A 16,732-nucleotide genomic window follows, 5' to 3' on the forward strand; every position below is an offset into this window, starting at 1 on the left:
GGATCTGGGCCAGGTGTTCAAAATTCGCGTTCGTCATGACAACAGCATGCTGAGTGCGGATTGGTACCTGGATCAGGTGGAGGTTCTCGACCAGGACACGGAGGAAGTGTTTCTGTTTCTGTGTGAGCGATGGCTGTCGCGAAAGAAAGAAGACAAACGGATCGATAGGGTGTTCTACGTTAAGGTCTGCCTGCATGTGTGCATGCGTGCGCTCATGCATGCATGCGTTAATGTTGTGTTATAGACGAGTCCAGACTGTGTCTACATTTACAGTGTTTAAGTTTGCAAATGTGTATGTGTGTAGGGGTTTGAGGGAGAGCGAGAGACTGCCTTCTGTCCAATTAAAAAAGTGACCAGTCTGGACAGTAACATGAATAAGAAAAAAAATAAACGACACTCAGAGGAAGATGAGGAAGAGGAAGAAGGATCATGTATGTACAAACATACACACTGTTTTTTCACAACCTTTCAATTAAATTGTAATTTAATTTAACTTATTAAGTGGAGCATTACATGTTATGTCCCCCCCAAATAAAAAATACAATAAAAATAAATTTAATAAATTATATTTAGCATGAAGTAAATGAAGCTTATTTTTAGGACCATTAAGATTTTTTGCATTGTGTCATTACCATAATGCAAAAAAAAAATATCTTTATCATTACTGTCATGCAAAAACAATAATGATTTAAATTGCAAAATATTTATACATAATGATAGTATATTTGTACTGCATTTTATTTATGCTGATTTAAATAAATCAAATTAATGTATTGCATTTTTTTTTTTTTTATCATAATATGGTAATCTAATGAGAATCACCATTGAGAATAATAGGAAATTACAAACGTCCAGATGTATTACGATAATGAACACATTGAACTTAATGTTGCAATGCAAAAAGTCTTAATGGTCCTAAAATAGACTTTATTAATTAAAGTAAATTAGTCTGTGGATGTGTGGACATGTTTTCATGTGTACTGTGTGTAGTGATCCCGTACTACTTCTCGGTGATGACGGGTTCGGACAGGGATGCAGGGACATACAGCCGAGCATACGTCATCATTGTAGGAAAGAAGCACAACATGACGGAGCGTCTCTGGCTTGACTTAGATGGGAAAAATGGATTCCAGCCTGGATCTCTGGATTACTTCACCTGTTACGGTACTGATGTGGGAGAAATCAAAAAAGTGGAGGTAAGGGAATTCACCCACAAAATTGTACAATTTTGTATTTTGTCCAGTTTTCTTTCCTGTGTTAGTTTATTACTGAATCATGAAGTTTTGGTGGGACACATTGAAGGGCTTGTCTCAAAAGGGTTTAGTTACTTTACAGCCATGAACCATGATTTCATATTTGCTAGAGAATTGCAGGTGGTATTAGGGGAAGAGACATTCTAATTCTAGAGAGCATTTGATTGGATAAAAATGTGTGTATTGAAAAATCAATCATCAATAATTTTGGTCGGTTTTCCCCAAAAAGAGAGACTGTAAATTTTAAATGTGCATACCTGCTTATAGTATATTTTGTCATCTTTTAAGAATACACTAGCTCATAGATGGCTTCAAACCTAAAAGATATGGACTAAAAGCTATAAAAACAGTCATTTTGATTTTAATTTTTTTTAAAGGTGCGTTTGGGACTTGCACTGACACTTAGTAGATGCAGCATCAGTTAAATGCAATAATGTTCGATCACTGACGCCATTGTAGAAATTCATTATTCACAGTCAGCCATGATTAATTTTACTCCATTAATGAAAGTTTCCAATAACAGGATGGTTATTGAGATTAAGCGAGTAGTATTCGGCTGGTCACATGACTGCTCCTAACATGGCAGCCCCCATGAGGGGACCCTCTTCATGTGGAATGAAACAGCTTTTATAAGGTTACTGATATGACTGGAGTCTTCATCTCATGTGACTGCTCTTGATTTTATACATACGTTTCAAAAATTACTATTAATTTCTTTATGAGTAAAACTTTTTAATGGGGAAAAAATTCTGCACCTTATAATATGCTTTAAGATGTAAAAATTTGTTTTGTAGACACATATTGTTCCTTTATATTAATTTCTTTAATTTTTTTTTAATATTCTGGGTTCAATACAAGCTCAGTCGACAGCATTTGTAGCATATTGTTGATTACCAAAAAATCAACAATTTTATACTGTCCAAAAATTTGCCCCATTCACTTCCATTGTAAGTGCCTCACTGTAACCTTGATTTTTTATTTTTATTTATTTTTTTTTTTTTAAAGACAAGGAGGGATGAGTGTAAATAAATTTGTGGTAATCAACATTATGTCGACTTATGTTGAAACCAGAATATTCCTTTAAGAACATTTTGATTATGCTTTAATCCTTGAAATCATTTCATATATACATATAAATTGTGCCTAAATATATATAGATATATTAAAAAAAAAAAAAAAACAATATATATATATATATATATATATATATATATATATATATATATATATATATATATATATATACAGGTGCATCTCAATGTCGTGGAAAAGTTCATTTATTTCAGTAATTCAGCTCAAATTGTGAAACTCGTGTATTAAATAAATTCAATGCACACAGACTGAAGTAGTTTAAGTCTTTGGTTCTTTTAATTGTGATGATTTTGGCTCACATTTAACAAAAACCCACCAATTCACTATCTCAAAAAATTAGAATATTTTGACATGCCAATCAGCTAATCAACTCAAAACACCTGCAAAGGTTTCCTGAGCCTTCAGAATGGTCTCTCAGTTTGGTTCACTAGGCTACACAATCATGGGGAAGACTGCTGATCTGACAGTTGTCCAGAAGACAATCATTGACACCCTTCACAAGGAGGGTAAGCCACAAACATTCATTGCCAAAGAAGCTGGCTGTTCACAGAGTGCTGTATCCAAGCATGTTAACAGAAAGTTGAGTGGAAGGAAAAAGTGTGGAAGAAAAAGATGCACAACCAACCAAGAGAACCACAGCCTTATGAGAATTGTCAAGCAAAATTGATTCAAGAATTTGGCTACAGTTGTCGTATTCCTCTTGTTAAGCCACTCCTGAACCACAGACAACATCAGAGGCGTCTTACCTGGGCTAAGGAGAAGAAGAACTGGACTGTTGCCCAGTGGTCCAAAGTCCTCTTTTCAGATGAGAGCAAGTTTTGTATTTCATTTGGAAACCAAGGTCCTAGAGTCTGGAGGAAGGTTGGAGAAGCTCATAGCCCAAGTTGCTTGAAGTCCAGTGTTAAGTTCCCACAGTCTGTGATGATTTGGGGTGCAATGTCATCTGCTGGTGTTGGTCCATTGTGTTTTTTGAAAAGCAAAGTCACTGCACCCGTTTACCAAGAAATTTTGGAGCACTTCATGCTTCCTTCTGCTGACCAGCTTTTTAAAGATGCTGATTTCATTTTCTAGCAGGATTTGGCACCTGCCCACACTGCCAAAAGCACCAAAAGTTGGTTAAATGACCATGGTGTTGGTGTGCTTGACTGGCCAGCAAACTCACCAGACCTGAACCCCATAGAGAATCTATGGGGTATTGTCAAGAGGAAAATGAGAAACAAGAGACCAAAAAATGCAGATGAGCTGAAGGCCACTGTCAAAGAAACCTGGGCTTCCATACCACCTCAGCAGTGCCACAAACTGATCACCTCCATGCCACACCGAATTGAGGCAGTAATTAAAGCAAAAGGAGCCCCTACTAAGTATTGAGTACATACACAGTAAATGAACATACTTTCCAGAAGGCCAACAATTCACTAAAAATGTTTTTTTTATTGGTCTTATGATGTATTCTAATTTTCTGAGATAGTGAATTGGTGGGTTTTTGTTAAATGTGAGCCAAAATCATCACAATTAAAAGAACCAAAGACTTAAACTACTTCAGTTTGTGTGCATTGAATTTATTTAATACACGAGTTTCACAATTTGAGTTGAATTACTGAAATAAATGAACTTTTCCACGACATTCTAATTCATTGAGATGCACCTGTGTGTATATATATATATATATTAAATCGGTTATGTTGGAATATATAAAGATAATGAAGGAAAATGCACAAGTTGGTTGAGAGAATAAGAAAATAATAAAGACTGATTTGTTTGGCATTTTTTGGTCACTATATAATTCCCACCCTTGTATTTGTATTATTTAATAGTTTTTAAGTCTTTACTATTATTCTGAAATTTAAAGATGGAAAATAGTACTAATGGAGAATAATTGTGTCCAAACCTTTGACTGTAATGTAGATTGACATGAGGTTGTGTGTTTGTTGTGTGTGTTGTGTGTAGCTGGGTCATGACGGTGCGACTCCAGATAGCTGCTGGTTGGTCGAGGAATTGTCCGTTGAGGTGCCCACTAAAGCAGTGCGCTACGTCTTCCACTGTAAGTGCTGGCTGGCCAAAGACAGAGGAGACGGACTCACCGCTCGCATCCTAAACATACAGGATGCTGAAATTATCAACATCTCACAGAAGGTATGCATGCATGTGAACATGCACATGAAATATTGGTAGATGAGCTCTTCAGAACTAAGGCAAAGTGTGTGAATGTGTAAATTCTGTATCAGCAACAAATGGAATGGCTAAATAATACAATCCCTGCAAACACAGCTTAATACAGATAGTCCCACCTCAAATTCCCACCACTGGTTGAGCCAGAAGTTGACAAGTCAGACTGCTCAAAAAAATAGTAATGCTTCGAAAGCATCACAGAACCACAGTGTTTGTATTATTCAGGAAGCTAACCAATGAATGGCTTACTTACAATTGTCTCTCCGAAGTAAGTTTATGCTTAAAACGTTAAAAGTCCCGGTTACATAAATCAGGCATGTAAGGTTAGAATATGAACTTTTCACTACCACCCCTGGAGTCGTGAGTTCGAATCCAGGGTGTGCTGAGTGACTCCAGCCAGGTCTCTTAAGCAAACAAATTGGCCCGGTTGCTAGGGAGGGTAGAGTCACATGGGGTAACCTCCTCGTGGTCGCGATTAGTGGTTCTCGCTCTCAATGGGGCACGTGGTAAATTGTGCGTGGATCGCGGAGAGTAGCATGAGCCTCCACATGCTGCGAGTCTTTGCGGTGTCATGCACAATGAGCCACATGATAAGATGCGCGGATTGACGGTCTGAACTTTATTAAACATTTTTATGAGGCTTTTAACGATTTATATTAGTAGCTTCATGAAAGATATGTCTCTTGTGTATGCTAGGTGATCTATGAGGTAACCGTGACAACAGGAGATGTTCAGCACGCAGGGACAGACACACAGATTTACATCACTGTGTTTGGAGTCTATGGCACCTCAGAGGAGATGCTACTGCCAAAATTAGAGGACAGGTACATCATTTTTTGTTTTAAACATGTCTACTTTAGGATTCAAATGTGAAAATACCCCATCTATTTAAATATCTATAGTTGACTTTACGCTGCAGAAATGCTGTGGTGTTGTGTGTTAATTTCTTGTACACAGCCAAGAGAAAACAAGACTCGCTGAGTGTCGTGACAGTGGCAAAGTAGCTCTGATGGAGCATTTCCTTAAATCTAAACTCACCTAAAACTTATAGTCTAACACTACGTCTGGAAAAGCAAATATGGTTATACACCAGAATATTGTTTCTCAGTTGTATGTGTAGCATTTGTGTGTGTTAGGTAAGTGTTGTATTTGTGTGTAAAGGTTTGAGCGAGGGCAGGTGGACACGTTTAATCTGGAGATTGAGGATATTTCTCCTTTGAGAAAAATGAGAGTGCGTATAGATGGTTCCGGAAGCAGACCTGACTGGTTTCTGGATAAGGTACTGTGATTAAGAGAGACAAATTGGGAAAGGAGTGCAACTTTCTATGCCTTTTTGTGTAAAATTAATGTGTATGTGTGTAGATTGAACTGCATAACCTGCAGATGGGAGAGGTGGCATTGTTTACATACGAGGAATGGCTGTCTTGCTTGTATGGACCCAAACGAACGCTCATTTGCGAGATGCCTGCTGTGATAAATGATGAAGAAATGGTGGAGCTCACCATCTACACCATTTCTGTGAAGACTAGTGATGCAACCGGTACACGACTTAAACACAACCCTATGAAACTGCCTGCAGCTCTTGTTATTGCATGGTTCTCACAAAACCTGTCAAGAAAATGTCCTGATCATATTTAAACCCAAATAAAAAAAATATATATATATATTTTTTTACTATATTTTGCCTAAAGAAAATTAAGCCTACATTTAGGACCACTACAAAAAATTTTCTGTGACATTATTTTCGGCATATTTTACTTCCCAGTTCTTATTACGGTAACACGTCCGGACATTTTAGTATTCCCATTGTTTTCAATGATGAATCTCATTGCCATAAAACCATCTTTTCTTCTTCTTTTTTTGTTTGTTGCTGTATTACAGGATATGATGCTGTTGTACAGTGATTTTTTAAAATTAAAATCGGCGAAAAATGAAAGGCAGTACCAAGGGAGTACTACTATAATGTATAAATACTTTACAGTTTAAATAGTATATATATTTTTAACGTTGCGGTAGTGAGAATTGGGAGGTTAAATGTGCACAATTGTCACAAAAATTATTTCTAGGGCTGGGAAATTTAACGTGTTAATTTCTGCGATTAATAATTGACTGTTCAACGCGTTAAAAAGATTAATGCAATTAAAGCAGTATCTATTTCTCCCTGATTGTATGGAGCAGTGGACACTTATTCATTACGCGTGACGCATCTCCCGGTCATATTAAACCTGGGAGCAGATTTTCAGAATGGAGAATGGAGACTTCACCCGCAAGTTGTGAACAACGTGTGGGAGAGATACAGGGAACTATATGTGTAGTGTGTAATAATGCATAGGCAATGTAGACTTAAGTTTCTCTTGCCAATAACCATATCCACAAAAATTGAACATTTTAACATGAACATATTTAAATAATCAAAATATTTGTTTCTTTTGATTTTAGAGTAAAATAGATCCAGGACATTTTTGTAAAAGGTTTTGTGAGACTCACCCATTAGTTCTTATGGTAGTAGTGAGAATAGATAGATGGGTCCAGGGTTATTATAGTTTTAAGCAATTCACTAGTTTTTATTTTTGATTAAAAATGTTTTCGTTTTTGTAGTTTAGTTTCTTAACTCCTGTTTTTATTTATATTTTAGGTAGCTAAAAAAAAAATGTCACTGGTAGTTTACTTTTGTTTGTGTTTAATAACCTTAGGCCGATAGATCATTACATACTTTTGGTTGTTTTTTAGGCGCAGGAACCGATGCTAATGTGTGGATGATTATTTTTGGTGAGAATGGAGACACTGGAACTCTAGCCCTGAAAGAGAGCAACAACACCAACAAGTTTGAACGCAAACAGACAGACACATTCCGTTTCCCTGACATCCTTAGCTTGGGCGAACTCTCGAAAGTACGCGTTTGGCACGACAACTCAGGTGAGCCAATCGGAATACTCAGAACAACTCTACTGAGCCAGTAAAATCACTGGTTAATCTGCGCACCTATGAAACTAAAGCTAAAAGGGGCAGTTCACACAGAACAAGTTTTTTTATGTAAACGTGCTAGATGGACGTCTTTGTTGCGATGTGTCTAGCTGGCGACACTTTTTTAAGATGCTGTGTCAAGTTAAAAAACTTTTAAAAACTCCTAAATTCTATTCCATTCATTGTGCTGCGTTTTAACGTATACTGTAAAATATTCTGTCTTGAACAGCCCCTGATGGCTAGAGCCATATACTAAAACCAATCTTATACTGTAAAAATCATGTTAATATAAAGTGGCAATAAAAAGTATGTGAACCCTTTGGAATTAGCTGGTTTTCTTCATTAATTGGTCATAAAATGTGATCTCATCTTCATCAAAGTCACAAGTATAGACAAAGCACAATGTGGTTAAGCTAACAACACACAAACAATTATAATTTTTAATTTCTTTTTTTTTAACACATTCCATTAAACATTCACAGTGCTGTGGAAAAAGTAAGTGAACCCTTGGATTTAATAATTGGTCGATCCTCCAGTTTCCAGTAGCTGCAGATTAGACCTGCACAATGTTCAGAATGAATTTTGGATCATTCTTCCTTACAGAACTGCTTCAGTTTAGCCATATTCTTAGTATATCTGGTGTGAACGGCTCTCTTGAGGTCATTCCACAGCATCTCTATTGGGTTAAGGTCTGGACTCTGATTGGGACACTCCAAAAGGTGGATTTTTTTTTTTTTGAAGTCATTCTGTAGTGGATTTACTTTGATGTTTATAGTCATTGTCCTGCTGCATCACCCAACTTCTACTGAGCTTCAGCTGGCGCACAGCCACCCTAACATTATCCTGTAGGATATCTTAATAAACTTGGGAATTTATTTTTCCCTCGATGATGGCAAGCAGTCCTGGCCCTGAAGCAGCAAAGCAGCCCCAAATCATGATGCTCCCTCCACCATACTTCACTGTTGAGATGATGTTTTCATGTTGGTATGCAGTGCCCTTTTTATGCCATATTTAGTGCTGCGTGTTCTTCCCAAACAATTAATTTTTAGTTTCATTAGTCCACAAAATATTTTCCCAGTAGCATTGTGGCGTGTCAAGATGGTCTTTGGCAAACTTCAGGCACACAGCAATGTTTTTGTTGGAAAGCAGCGGCTTCCTTCATGGTGTCATGCCATGGACACCATACCTGTTTAATGTTTTCCGTATAGTAGACTCATGAACAGAGATGTTAACCAGTTCCAGTGATTCCTTCAAGTCTTTAGCTGTCACTCTAGGGTTCTTTTTTACCTCACTGAGCATGCTGCAGTGTGCCCTTTTCAGTTATTTTGGCTGGACGGCCACTACTAAGGAGAGTTGCCACTACTAAATCGCCTCCATTTATTGAAAATTTGTCTTACTGTGGACAGATGAATATCTAAGCTCTTCAAGATAATCTCCAGTCTTGTTTCATTAATTGGATGCCATGTTTGCCAACTCCTGACTCTAATTAGCTTTTGTTGTGTCTTTAGCCTAGGGATTCACTAACTTTTTCCACAGCAATGTGAATGTTTAATGTGATATGTTCAATAAAGACATGAATGTTTATAATTGTTTGTGTGTTGTTATCTTAAGCACATTGTGTTTGTCTATATATGTGACTTTGATGAAGATGAGATCACATTTCATGAGCAATTAATGCAGAAAACCAGCTAATTCCAAAGGGTTCACATACTTTTTCTTGCCACTGTATGAACATCTGCTTTCTAAGAAACTGCCATTTTTGCAACACATTTAGAAGTTGTGCACTAGTCTTCCATAATACTGTGTGTGTGTGTGTGTGTGTGTGTGTGTGTGTGTGTGTGTTTGTATTGACAGGTCCAGCTCCTGGTTGGCACCTGGAGTATGTAGATGTGCATGATGACTACTTGGGGAAGAAATTTCGATTTCAGTGCGACCGCTGGCTCGCCAAGAATGAAGATGATGGACAGATAATGAGAGAGCTAGCATGTGCCAACAATGATGCATTAGATTTCGACGAAAAAACAAGTGAGACACAAACACTCACATTTAACTTCATAACCTTCAATCAATGATCATTCGACCTACAGTATACACCATAAAAACACTGATATAATATATATAAGCATGGCCTGGTTTAAGGAGGGGGTCCTTGTATGTGTTTAATTGTCATGAAAATATGTCATAATGCATAAAAAACATATCGGTCCCAAAAATAAGCAATGCAAAATTTTTTTGTAAATATGAGATAATTTTCATGAGATTCTCCCACATGCGAGACTAAACTCATGCATCCATTTCACAAATACTTATTATATAGCACGATGTTGTTCTGCCTTATACAGAATATGAGATTCAGGTAACAACAGCGGATACAGATGATGCAGAAACCAAAGAGAACGCCTGGATCGTTCTAGAAGGGAAGAAAGGACGTTCTAAAGAGTTTGTGATGGAGAACTCGACAAAGAAGAAGCGTTTCTTACGGTAGGTACTCGACTTATGTATATCTGTTGATCAGTTAATATCGAAGCCTTATTTCCTGTGTACCTTCATTAGTTCTGCTGAGTACAACTGCTCCATGTGTGATTTCAGAGGCTGTACGGACAGTTTTGTGTTCTCCTCTAAGGAGCTGGGAGACATCGCTGGGATCTGTCTGGGACATATCCCTAAAGATGGCAAGAAAGTCAAATCTGAGGCCTCTTGGGGTGTGGAGAAGGTTGTTGTCACGGAGAAGGAGTTAGGCAATAGGTCAGTGAAACTTTGACCTTAAAGGCCTGTCCACACCTGTCTTATTGCATTTTCTAGGTCTGTGACGCCGGATTTGCACATACTCCATGATCGGGGCGTGAGTGAGGCATGTGCAACGCATCGCGTTTGGGCTTTCACATTGGCCGCATCTCTCTTTTCTAGATTCCAACGGCAACGGGGCAGTCACGTGCACTTGTTTATCAGCGTACTTGGTCGTGATTGGTTGAAATATCAAAGTCTCTTTCAAGGCAAGTCAATCCACTCTGCGGTCATCTTTGGAACGCTCTCGGGCAGGCTGGGCAGCTATTTTCTTTGTAAACAAGTGACATAAAAGTACAGCTCCTATCTTCTTGAATGTTAACCTTGGTTAAGGTTAAGACCAAAGAACATATTTAAAATCAGCAGTAAAATCTGACAACAACAGTATCATAAGTTGTGCTTCTTTAGCTCAAATCATGCAAAAAAACAAACACTTTTTTTCAGGCTGTTTCAGCTAATATGCGTGTTCTCGAGCTGATTGACAGGCGATGTCTGTATCTAAAAGGGGATTGGCTCTTTCACCTGTGAAGCGGGACTTCCTTTCTACATCTGTTCCAATTTCTACCATTCATTTTAATACCAGTGGTCTGTCTCTTCTAAACTATCTCTCTATATATACAGCAAAAGTTCTGCAATGTAATTTATTAATTCTTTAATTTATTTAGTTATTTTGTGTGTGTTTGTATGCAGACCTATAAATTGTAGTGTATAGTAGGTTCATTTTAAATATTGTTTATTTGCTTTTGCATCTTTTCTAAAATCTCCTGATTATTTTAGTTTTCTGCAACACCCAGAGCCGCTGAGTGAGTGGCAAAAATAGGCTCAGCGGCGAAACTATCCACTCACTGCCGCGTATGGGACATTTCTGGGACGAGTCACCTCGCGACTCACGCTTGCTATGTGAAGAGTGTAATCTGTTAATATGGGCGCTGAAACGAAAGCGCACTGCTCACGCCCCTCTCACGGAGTATGTGTGAATCGGGCTTTAGTCTGTCTTCACAAAAATCTAACTGATTTCAGTCAGACTAAAGAGTTTACTTGCATTTTAGGGTCATTGACAAGGTTTTCCAAGGTGATAAAAATGAGAAACATTTTAGACAATCTATCTTAAAACATGCATTAAGTTCATAGATATGTAATCTTTGTGTCCATGTTGATTTCACAATTTTTTAAAAAAAAGTCTCAGTTAACCACACAGTTAAAATAATTAAAATACTTTTCTTGCAGCTTAAATACATGAGGGTGTACACAACTTAATTATCCATTTAAGTTTTTTTTTTTATATTTTTCAATGTATACAGTATATATACTGTGTGTGTGTGTTTATGTATGTGTATATATATATATATATATATATATATATATATATATATATATATATATATATATATATATATATTAGGGGTGTAACGGTACATGTATTCGTCCCGAACCGTCACGGTACTGACGTCACGGTTTGGTGCATGCAGTCATACGAAGAATACACAGGCGATCCACTCCAATCCAGAAGGGGGCGTGCGCGGTAATGCAACAATGGCTGTGTCTGGTTTGGAAGGCTGCGTCCTCCAGAGGTCGCATTTGTCGGCCGCATTTGTCGGCCGCATACGTCATCGAGACTGTCTCGTTTCATTTTTTTTCTTTTTTTTTTTTTTTTTTGGGAATGCATAAAAGGTTAACATTTGTATAAATGTTAGTGCATATACATAAAAGGCATTGACAATAGATAAAAAGAAAGACCAAAAAACAAAAAAATAAAAATAAAAATATTAAATGAGACAGCCTCGATGACGTATGCGGGCAACAAATGCGACCTCCGGAGGATGCGGCCTTCCAAACGAGACACAGCCACTGTTTGCTAACCGCCACAACAGAAAAAAGAGCAGAAGAAGAAGAGACCATCTATGCACCAACCCAAAAAAAGAATGGCTTCTCCTAATGCACAAGTTTTATTTTTCATTATTCTATTTATTTTGTACATTTATAACACGAGATGCTTTTCAGATTTGTAGCTGATTGTGACCAAATACCTTTTGTTTTTTATCAACCCTACAAAAAAATATGGCCTATGCAAGAGTGCATTCTGTTTACTGCTTAGTGCTTAATACACTAAAGGAGGCTGTACAGTACCAACTACCTCAGGGGGGATTAAATGCTGCTAGGTGGAACAAACTCTAATTTGCACTACTGTCTGTTCAAAATAAACGAAAAGAAACCTAGCATTTGGGATTTGTTGCTTTTTCCTGTTGTACCGAACTCGTATCGAACCGTGACCCCAAAACTGTGTGCCGTTACACCCCTAATATATATATATATATATATATTACAAATGAAATTTTGAGTCATGAATATCAAGAATATTTCTCAGGTGTACTCCATATGAGTCCAAAGGACAAAATGTTCCTTTTTATAAAAATTTAACACAGTCTTGAGTGTCTAAATGGGTCTTCAGAATGGCTACTTACATGTTGGTTACACCACAAACGTTTTTTTAAGTAGTAATCATATTTGAAAACAAAATTATTTCACTATTCTGCACTACTCATGCCAACATTTTTTTTCAAGAATTAACTGCCTCAAGACAAAATAAATATCAAAATGACTTTGAACTCAATAATTGAAGACATGTTCATCATAGTAGAGGTGTATTGAAGTAATTGTTTTGAGTTGCATTTTTTATGGATAATTATTGAATAGATCTGGACAAAAAAATAATGAGCATCACCTTATTGACACTATAAAAAGATACATTTTTGTTTTGGTCTGACTGAAATCCAACTTTTAAAGTGCTTGAAAATGTATTGAATGTGACAAATGACTCAAAAGCTTTTATCTAACTGATCTATGAGTTATTTAGCCAGGCAAAGAAAAAAATGAATCTACAAGTCAAAATGTACATACATACAAAAACGATTTCAAATTAATGAATAGATCCATAAAAATGCATTGTTTCAATTTCAAAGTCTTGTTGCCACTAACATTTGCTCTTAGTGTGACAAGGCTATAACACTTAAGCCACGTACACACATGCAGATTAAGATTACGATTTTTGCGTTAAATCATGGTTTACACCTCAGGTAAATATCATACTTACCAGCCTTATACCCATAATCCCTTTCTTTTTCATTCAGGTATATCTTTTGTTGTAACACCACGATACCTCTGTCCTCGAAACGAGATGAGTTCCAGACTTTCGAGTGCACCAAATTCATCGAGAGTTTTGCTAGCAAGGCCCAAAGCCTTGTTCCTGTAAAATACGAGATCATCGTCATCACTGGCGACGAGAAGGGTGCAGGCACCGATGCCAACGTCTACGTCACCATCTTTGGCTCCAACGGCGACTCTGGTCGAAGGCAACTCTGCCAGAAGTTCCGGAATCTGTTTGAGCGCGGCCAGACGAACCGGTTCATTCTAGAACTGCTGGACATGGGTGACCTGCTCAGGGTGTGCGTGGAACACGATAATTCCGGTCTCAGTCCTGGTTGGCTTCTGAGCAGGATCGAGATTACGAACACAGCCAATGGAGTGACGACAATCTTCACGTGCGGGAAATGGCTGGACAAGAACAAGTTAGATGGGAGGATAAAACGTGTGATCTACCCAAAATATTGACATTAAATCAACCAAAACAAAGTTTCAAGCAGTATTACTAATGCTCAATATTATATCATAATGCCACGGGACAAAACCAGAGTAAATTATTTTCGTGGTTGTTGTCAATATGTCATAAATTAGCGTCATGAGATAATTCCCGGATGAAGTATGCACGGAAATTCCTTTATACTACTTACCTGCATACCTAATGGCTGAGTAGTGCGTTCTTCATCAAAATTAGTATATAATCTGACAAGCAATTCGAACGACCTAGTCAGCATTTTTGCAATTCCGTTTGGTGGCAGTGGCACAAAAATGGCACACTTCATCTTTAATTGTTAATGAAATTACATTAAGAGATTGTGCCCTGGATTCTGAGAGCATGTAATATTGATATTTGCTTTGAATATACAGTAAAACGTCTTGAAGGCATCTTTCCACTGGAATGAATTAGAATAATCACTCGTTGAATTCATAATGGCAGCTGCATTTCTGAGCAGGAGAAAGAAGGAGCAATTAAAGAAATAACTGAGTTTACGCCTTCATCTTTATTTGGCCAATCAAATCCACTCTTTTATAAAATCAGGAAAACATCAGCCCATTTACATTGCTCAGATTGTTGTAGAATACAGCAGAATATTTTGATTGATTCCGGTTTTATGATCACGAGATTCCCCTCAGCGCTTCGCATATCACTCAGAAAAACTTTGAAAACCTTTTTAGATGGATTTTTCCGGAAAATTCCAGCTTCTCTCCCAGCTTCCAGAGTGCCACCTTCCTGTACAAGTTGCTGATGTGCCTTTAAAGTTTGAATGATTTAATGGATGTTTGAAAGAATACATTGTTTGTTTTTTAATGTTATTAATTTGTACTTATCGTTACCTCTGTGAGGCTGAATTCTCACACACATTAAGTTGAGAAGTGCATGTGTGTGCTGCTAAATTTATCCAGTAAAACTCAATCCTGACTCCACTGCTTCAGTTATTACTTTTTGTTAGTTCTTACAAAAGTAAACATTTTATAATGATCATATAATTTTTACTTTGGCCTGTTCTGAATTTGACAATTAACAGAAGAATCCTGTAGGTTTAGTGACAATTACACATAAATTTGTTCTGCTGGTTTTTCAAGAATGAAGCCCGTTGTGATTAAAGCTGAAGTATGTAACTTTTTTCGGTGTTAAAATACTTTCTCCTATCCTAACTTAATATGCAGTGACAACCATAAGTAAGCCATTTATAGATTAATTTTCTTGAAAACTGTAGACACTGTGTCTCTGTGGCACTATGACAATTCCTCTGTTTATTTTGAGTGACCCCAATATCAAGACAGACAATCACATTGACTCGACCAATGACGTGAGTTGGGGGCGGGGCTATCAGTTTATTGATCAATGGAAGAAGGGGGGCGTATTCAGAAAGCTTTTGTAAACAATGTTTATTTTTGCGATTCCGTTTGGTGGTGCAGAAATGACATCAGATTTAAATTTATCTGATTGATATAAAAGCATTTTCTTACCAAGAGTTTTGGCTGGTTAGCGTGATCCAATTAGTTCTGTAACAAAAAGCATCTTTCTCCATTGGCAGCCATTCAGAAGTGAGTATTCTAATGATACACATTTTTGCAACCAACATATAAATTGCAAAAAAATCATTTTAATATATTAATGTTTTACCAGTGACCAAGGGCATTTTGGAGGGTTCTTAAAAATGAGAAATAGACTTTCATGAATGTGACATCACGTGGCATTTAGGATAAAAAAAAATAATAATAAATAAATAAAAAATACTTATCTTTGCAAAATGTCATCATAAAAGCATAGAAACCTTTATAAAAAAAAAAACAACAAACATACCCAGATGTGAAAAATCTCCGACATGTCTGTTCCCTTACGATTCAGTACACTTGACATTGCATCACTAAGCTGATGCTATGGGGAGTCTCTTTCTACACATCCTATAGTTGAAACCTTTCTACAATAATTGCAGGATTGGCTATGGTGTTAAAGCCCCGTCCTTTTAGGTGAGAAGCTGTCTGATATAAAAGCGGGCGCACAAACACCATTCCTCAGAATTTTCTTCCTTCAAGACAGCGATTCTTCTCTCTTCTAGAAGCCTTCTACTACTTCACTGTTGACATGCATGAGTCAGCGGGCGGAATCTTCATGGCAATGAGAACACTCTCCGCTCCCCTGCAGTGTTCCGGTGAATATTTACTCCGCCTTGATGCTTCGCTGGTGAATGGGCCGCTTCAGCATCCTGATTCCCTGCAACACTTCGGCAGGAGTTTTGTATCCTTATAAGCTATTGTTGATATTGTGTGTGTGTGTGTATATATATATATATATATATATATATATATATATATACACAAATGATATATATATATATATATATATATATATAAAACTAAAAGAGCCACTTACATGTTCGTGTCTTTTTAAAGATGTCGTTCCGTAAGTGTTCCTTATGCGAGGGACACATCCGGCCATCAGGTTCTCGCAGTCCGAACGCCGTCAAGCGACCGCATTCTGCAGATCTGCCCCGTTCTTCCATGAAGTTCGTAATAAACTGACAAAATCCTGGCGCACGCCCTATTCAGCTCACTCGCACATCGATTCCACTCTCCTCACTAAAGTGGACACAGCGAAGGCAAAGGTTATGCCCAACTACTCCCCGTGGAAGAGGCGGTAGCGGCACATCTCTGCCCAGCGAGTAGCAGGGCGTGGAAATCACGCCCCGTTCATCCTTCCAAGCCATATCGACTGACGTCCGCACTGGCTGGAAAAGCATACTCAGCGGCGGGCCAAGAAGGTTCAGCACCCCACGCAGTGTAGGTGCTCCAAGTTTTCCAAGCTACTGTAAGCTCCTCAATCAAAT

The 16,732-nt window shown here is 37.6% G+C and overlaps 1 protein-coding gene across 1 annotated transcript; it reads left to right on the plus strand.

Moving 5' to 3' along the window:
• The first annotated feature begins 296 nt into the window (after nt 1-296).
• On the plus strand, nt 297-14,813 carry LOC127429298 (lipoxygenase homology domain-containing protein 1-like). The gene is made up of 11 exons (XM_051678254.1): nt 297-431; nt 991-1,196; nt 4,293-4,478; nt 5,211-5,338; nt 5,676-5,793; nt 5,877-6,054; nt 7,245-7,430; nt 9,333-9,503; nt 9,821-9,959; nt 10,068-10,223; nt 13,391-14,813. Exons 1-11 carry the CDS (start codon nt 371-373, stop codon nt 13,869-13,871), a joined length of 2,010 nt encoding a protein of 669 aa, XP_051534214.1. The 5' UTR covers nt 297-370; the 3' UTR covers nt 13,872-14,813.
• Nucleotides 14,814-16,732: the final 1,919 nt, after the last annotated feature.

Source organism: Myxocyprinus asiaticus, chromosome 38 (assembly GCF_019703515.2).
Source record: "Myxocyprinus asiaticus isolate MX2 ecotype Aquarium Trade chromosome 38, UBuf_Myxa_2, whole genome shotgun sequence".
Lineage (NCBI taxonomy): Eukaryota > Metazoa > Chordata > Actinopteri > Cypriniformes > Catostomidae > Myxocyprinus > Myxocyprinus asiaticus.